General features: G+C 39.4%; 1 protein-coding gene across 1 annotated transcript; it reads left to right on the top strand.

Moving 5' to 3' along the window:
* Positions 1–5,796: 5,796 nt before the first annotated feature.
* On the top strand, positions 5,797–6,846 carry GPR148 (G protein-coupled receptor 148). Its single transcript, XM_042458504.1, has one exon. The coding sequence runs from the start codon at positions 5,797–5,799 to the stop codon at positions 6,844–6,846; it is 1,050 nt and encodes a 349-aa protein (XP_042314438.1).
* The last annotated feature ends 241 nt before the right edge of the window (positions 6,847–7,087 follow it).

The raw sequence follows: 7,087 nt of genomic DNA, 5'->3' as shown, positions 1-7,087 counted from the left end.
GGAAAGGAGAAAGCACTTGGAATCATGTTACCAGTTAAAATACAGTGGGCCCTTGGTATCTTCTGGGATTTGGTTCCAGGACCCCCCATGGATACCAAAATCCATGGATGTCAGGTCCCATTAAAACCAGTGGCACAATAAAATGGTGTCACTTACATAAAATGGCAAAATCAAGGTTTTGTGTGTGTGTGTTTGTAATATTTTCAAGCTGTGGCTAGTTGAACCTGTGGATAAAAAAACTGTGGATACAGGGGCCAACTAATTTAAAGTAAAATACAGTCAGCCTTCCATATCCATTGATTCCTTATCCACGGATTCAACTATCCACAGTTTGAAAATATTCCAAAATGATATCCATGGCAAAAAGCGAGTCATGATTTTGCTATTTTATATAAGGGTCACCATTTCACTACACCATTGTATTTAATGGGACTTAAGCATTCATGGATTTTGGGCCCACTGTATTTTAACTGATAACGTGATTCCAAGTGCTTCTTCCTTTCCTGAACCCAGTTTGGACATGTGGCATTTCGCACTGTTCATAGGGCAAGATGGTGTGCTCACTGACAAATTGGATAAAATCAATTAACCACTTAGGCTTAAATAAAGGCTTGATAAAAATCCATGTTCCAGCTTGGGATCAAAATGAAACCAGCATTGACAACAATCTGGGTTTAGCTTGGAGGGGGGGGAGAGAGAGAATGGGGTCATCCCTCCAAAATAAGAAGTCTGCCCCACCATATCACACTTTCCTTTAGGCCCCAAATGTCTAGCATTGCAGAAATTGAGACACTGGAAATCATTCACACCCAGAACTCTTATATTTTCTATATTCACATTTCCTTTGCTTGGTCCTTTTCTTTGGATGTCTAAACTATATTTCTAAATGTTCAGCAGCTAGAAATGTGGAGACTGAAAGTAAACTGAGGGGCAAAATTCATACTGGGAGGCTATGACCTCATTTTGCCCCTACACCCCTAATGCCGGCTGGATCTCTGAGATTAAGTGTTACCTCATGTCACATCACCCAATCAGTCCCATTCTTGGTTCACCTTGAAGAGCTGAAGGAGTAGAAATGGTTTCTGTGATGCTTGTTATCCTGGGCACATCTTTTATCCTCTCATTCTTTCTGCCTTTGTTATTGCAAAAGATTAACAGTTACCCTTTGGACTGCAACTCCATGAATACCTTAGCCCACACTGCCAAGCTGTCTGAGGGATTCTGGGAATCTGGTTGTCATCCTCCCTGAAAAAACAAATTTTCCAAAGCTCTGCCTACTTATCTCATTCTGATCCTTCAGTAAAAAAACAGACTCAACAGCCCACTGTGATGAATTTCCACGGCCTTTTGCAGATAAATTCATTTAAATCTACTCTGACTTGGATGCTATTGTTGATACAGTCCCAATGGATGTTAATTTGGCTTCTGCTTGTTCAATAATAATGAGTTCTTTTACATTTGTACAGCCCAAGGATATGGACAATATCCTTGGAGAAGTGAGAGCCTCTACCTTAGCCAACTAGACTTTTGCCCTTAGTTAATAATAGATGATAATAATAATAATAATAATAATGTTAGTTAATAATGTTTATTTATATTTCCCACTGCTCCCTGCAGATCGAGGTGGGATTACAGCATTAAAAATTACAAAAACACAATAAAAAGTTACATTAACCCCTAACCCCTCCCACCATTAAAATTAATAAAAATTCAATAATTAAAATAATTACATCAGTAACTTGATCTACAATAATCAAAATGGAATGGAATGGAGTATGGACTGTTAAGACGGATGGGGCTATCCTTCTTCAGGAGGTCAGTTTGGGAAGGCCCACTGGAAGAGATCCATCTTGACAGCCTTCTTGAAGGCATCTAAGATGGTGATAAGACAGATCTCCTCCAGCAGGTCATTCCACAGTTTCAGAGCAACAGAAAAGAAAGTCCTCTGGGAAGTTGCAGGTAATCTGAGCTTCTGTGGCTAGAGTAGATTTATTAAAACAAGCCAGAGGAGAACTGGCTGAGAGGGTGAATGGGTAGTTATGGCCTCCTTACAACAAGGCAGAGTTTCAACTTGCCTAAAGGAGGCAGCCATATGGCCTTTGTTGGAAAACACTTCCCTGAATCGCTCTACAATGTAAAATTATCAGCCAGTATCCAATATTCTGTCTGAGGGCAAGGTATTAAGGCATATGCTTAATTCCCACCTCCAGGAATTCCTGGATGAAACAAATTATCTAGAGTCATTTCTGTCTGTCGTAAGACCTGGATATGGAACAAAGATGGCTTTGGTAATGTTGGTGAAAGACCTACACTGAAAGCTGAACAGGAGAAGTGTGTTCCCACTGGTTCTGCCAGACCTCTTGATGATTTTCCATACCACCAATGATGCTATCCTCCTAGGCTGCCAACTGGATGGGACTTGAAGGCACTGTTTTACAGGATCTCCATTCCTTCCTAGAGAAATGAGTCCAGAAGGTGGCATTGTATGAGCCTGCCAAGCACCTAAGATCTTCAGCAGAAGCTCTTCTCTCAGTCCCACCACCTTCAGTGGCATTGTTGATGGGGAGAAGAGAGAAGCCCTTTTTGGTGGCTGCCCTTAAGTTCTGGAACTCCCTTATCACAGAATTCAGAGTTGACCTCTGCTTGCTGTCCTGCCATTACCAGGCATTTTTATTATGATTATTACTACAGTGTGAAGTCAAAGACTTTCATGGCCGGCATCCATAGTTTTTTGTGGATTTTTGGGCTATGTGGCCATGTTCTAGAAGAGTTTATTCCTGATGTTTCACCAGCATCTGTAGCTGGCATCTTCAGAGAATGTTGGTAGGGAAGAGAGTGGGGTGCGTATATATTGTGTGACCCTGGGTAGGAAGGAGGGATTTCCATGTTAATCTGTGTATTGTTCTATTGTAGAATGGCAATGCCTCAGGATGGGAGGATATGCAAAGAGGATTAGTGTCTGTTTAATTAGTAATCATTGTCTGCTGGGAAAACCCCTGACCCTGGGTGGTTTTCAATTTGCATTTTGCTGGGTCTTGTTTTTTGTGTTTTTCAGGATTTGTAGCCAAACTTTGCTAACTTTAAGGGTTTCTTCTTTCCTGTTGAAGTTGTCTTGGTATTTGTGGATTTCAATGGCTTCCCTGTACATGCTGACCTGATAGTTATTGGCATGGTCCAGAATTTCAGTGTTTTCAAACAGTATTTTATGCCCAGGATAGTTTATAATGTGTTCTGCTACTGCTGTTTTTTCTGGCTGATGCAGCCTGCAGTGTCTCTCATGCTCATTGATACATGTTTGAACACTCCGTTTGATGGTCCTTATGTAGACTTGTCTGCAGCTGCACAGTATGCGGTAAACTCCTGTGGCTGTGAGAGGGTCTCTTCTGTCCTTCACTGAGCGCAGCATTTGCTGGATTTTCTTGGTTGGTTTGTAAACCATTTGGAATTTGTGTTTCCTCACCAGTTTCCCTATTCTGTATTTTTACCATACATCAAAGGAGTCACAGACAGAACCAAACCCCAGCGGATACCAAGGGATTACTGTATTTACCTATCATGTAAATAAATATTGCTGGGGTCACAAGCAATTATGTAAGATGCTGGCCAACTAATAGTGCAGTCCTATACATATCTATTCAGAAGAAATCCCTATTGAATTCACCTAATAGATGACTATTTGCTAGTGCTACTTCCAAACCATTGATAATAGGAATACCATCTGATTGGCAGAACATTCTATTGAGGGGTTGATTCTAAGAACATGGATTTTTCAAGCTGGTCAACAGCTGAGTGTTTTGTTTTTTTTCCTGAAAGCTCAGGATCTATATAATGTGGAGTAAATATCTTTCAAACTGTGTAGCGTAGGTAGAGAGGCTTTTAAACTAGCCATGAAGATTAGATGCTGCCTCTGGAGAATTAGTATTATCTCTCATCCTAAAATGGCTGGATATCCCCACAATAGATTTATAGAAAATGGTTGCACTGTGGATACACAGAAATGAGCTTTTTGAGTTGAAGTCTTGTGAGAAAGAAAATGCTGAAAAGGTTTTGCAGTATGAATGTTTAGAGACAAGATGACCTTTGAAGGCTCATCAAGGCACCTGGTCTGCTTTGAAAGACAAAACAATTAAGAGGCAGCATCCTTGAATGAGGAAGTAACACACAGGTGAAAAGGGTGATGGAATATTCCAAAAGTGCCTTAAGTGTATTTTAATGTATTCATGTATCTTTGCTCTGATTGTAAGAAAGTTTTGTACGTTTGAACTTTGAACCAGCCAATAGAATTTATGTTAGGGACCTCCTTGTTTAAACTACTATATAGACAGCCATTTTCTTTTGTTCTTGGCCTCAGTTTTTGAAACTTGATTTCCACTGAGGACTTGCCGGCAAATAAACTTTGGATTCTCAGCATCTCCTGGGTCCTTTTGTCATCTTTGCTCTGTCAAGCTGGTGGATTTAGTGAGAGAAAATCCAAGCTTTTAAGGTTCCCACAACAATCCCACATTTAATAATTCTCAATGGAAAGTCAAAGAGCAAATAGTAATCTTTTTGTCTGCTTACATCTAGTTGCCTGAATCCTCCAATAACTGTTGGCTACAAACACCAGCTCAAGTCATCACCTGCAATGAAATACGTGTTCTTTCCCTCTTTCTCTATAAACTTTGCAGTCTTGGTGGACATGACTGTTGAAACATTCTTTAATACAATTTTTTTATTGATTTGTGTTATGTTCATTCTAGATTATTTAATTATTTCTTTGGCTATCTTTTCCTCTTGTTATGCACTGCATGATTACTCATACTTCCCATGGTGCGTTATTTCTGGGGAAGTATATATAGGATTGCTGTGAAATGTGCGGACATTTGTTATATTGTAACAATACTTGAATTAACTGTAAGAAAACAATGTCTTTAGCCTGATCTTTTTTAAATGTCCATTCATTACATTGTATTGGTTCATTCTGGTCTAGGTGACTCTTACAACTTTTGCCTAAAACTTATTTTTTTAAAATAGATGTTCAAATTTTAGACTAGGCTCAAGCTACATTTTAACCCTTCATTTGAAATTAACCTGTTTTTCTGCTATCAAGATCACACATAGTTACAAATATATATATATAGGATTTTGTTCTGTCTGTCTGCCTATCTGTCTGTCTCTGTGTGTAAATGAGTCAAGCTCTTTCAGATTAGTTGCAAATGTATTTCTGAAATCTGCTAAGAATCACCCATTAAATTATTATGGTGCACTTGTCTTTCAGGAGCTAAGAGCACCATGCTTATTGATTGAACTGATTCAATACATTCTTATTGCATTTAAACACTCCAGCATATCTCCTGGCTCCATTTACAACCTGATTGCATTGGCATATTTGGAATGTCCCCTTTTATATCGTCACATCTGTTTAATCAAGCTAATATTCCATCTGCTACTTTGTTGCCATAATGCAATGTGAACAAACTCAAATTCTTCTTAATGAGTAGCCCATATATTTCCTTCCTAGACTGCTTGCTTACATTTTGATTTTTAAGCCCTTTATGAAGGTGCTCCCTTCTCTACTACACTGTTATTCTTTCAGGGATGGAGAAGATCCACTTTATTGTGGGGATTTTCATGTCTATTTTTGGAGTTCCCTTATAAATACTTGTATTCTACAAGCAGATATTCTTCTAGAATTGGCTACCAATGATATTCTGGTAGCTATAAAATGTGCCATTGCTCATTATTGCAAAAGCTCAGTGTTGAAGAACCCCACAGCTTTTTATCCACATCTGCCAGTACTTCAAATCTCCAGGAGAAATGAAGTTCCTCCTATGTACATCAGAATGGATTTTGAATGAGACCTTCTTCTACAGCAGACTTGGAGTTAATACCTCCTTCTCTTTGGATATACCCTCTTCAAAAGGCATCCAAGAATGGATTGTCTATTCTCCATATTTTAAGACAAAGATGTTTCTGATCCCACCAATCATATGCCTTATAGCCGCTATCTTCGTCATTCCTTTCATCTTGTTTGTGATTTTTTCCCATGTCAACATCCGCCAGGAAACAAGGTACTTGTTGCTGGGGAATGCTTTGATTTGTGATTTGCTATATCTGATACTCTACACCATGTCTGAGGTTTTGAGTGTGTCTTACCTCAGGCTTTCCAAAAGTGCCTGCGTAGTCCTGTTGTTTTTGTTAGCAATGACTTATTGTGGAGGGCTGCTAACAGCTGCAGCAATGGTACTGGACACATACTTGGCCATTCTTTGGCCTTTACATTATCTCTCCATTTTGCCTTCTTCACGCACAAAGAAGCTGATACTATTTCTATGGATCTCTTCTGGGATTTTCCCTGGGATTGTCTTTTTAATACTCAAGAGTACTCAGAAACCCAGTGTGTGTTCTATGGAAGACTGTTCAGTTCCCATAATTCTGGCAATGATTTTACATGGAAACAATGCAGTGAAATGTTGCTATGTCCTTTCAGTCTCTGCCCTTTTCCTCTGTTTGTTCCTTGTGCTCTGTTGTTATATGATCCTGTATTTCAAAACAAAAGAGTCAGGGATATGGAAGAGCATCTGCTCTAGAGCAAGCGTGACATTCCTGATGCACCAAATTATTTTGTTCTTTCATTTCTCTCCTCTCTTGGCCACCGTGGTAGAGTCACTGCTCTATGTTAACGCTATCATAGGACCACAGACAGGCATATGGCTCTCTCTGGTTGTCTGCAATGTGTTGATTATTCTGCCCAAAGCTTTGTCACCTTACCTCTGTGGGCTCCGATACAGAGAGATCTCCTCCTCCCTTAAGTTCTTTCTTAGATGGAAACATTCTACTGTGGTGTCTCCTGCTTCTTCTGCTTGAGCAGAAACATATGTACTGGACTAACTGCATCTAGGACCTGTAGTTGTGCGACCCCTTCTAACAAACTGGAAATATTTTTTCAATAGTTGAAGCAATCTACTAGATACATAATTAGTGAACTGGTTTTGAGAAGACAATATCAAGCATCCCATTGGTAACTCTAACTACAATAGTCCCATTCAATCAGTTGTTGACTGATGAGTTAACATTTAGGTAAATACCACTGTTTCAGTGGGTGTAT

Source organism: Sceloporus undulatus, chromosome 3, assembly GCF_019175285.1.
Source record: "Sceloporus undulatus isolate JIND9_A2432 ecotype Alabama chromosome 3, SceUnd_v1.1, whole genome shotgun sequence".
Taxonomy (NCBI): Eukaryota; Metazoa; Chordata; class Lepidosauria; order Squamata; family Phrynosomatidae; genus Sceloporus; species Sceloporus undulatus.
Note: the sequence above shows the minus strand (reverse complement) of the source record. Positions and strands in the feature narration are given on the sequence as shown.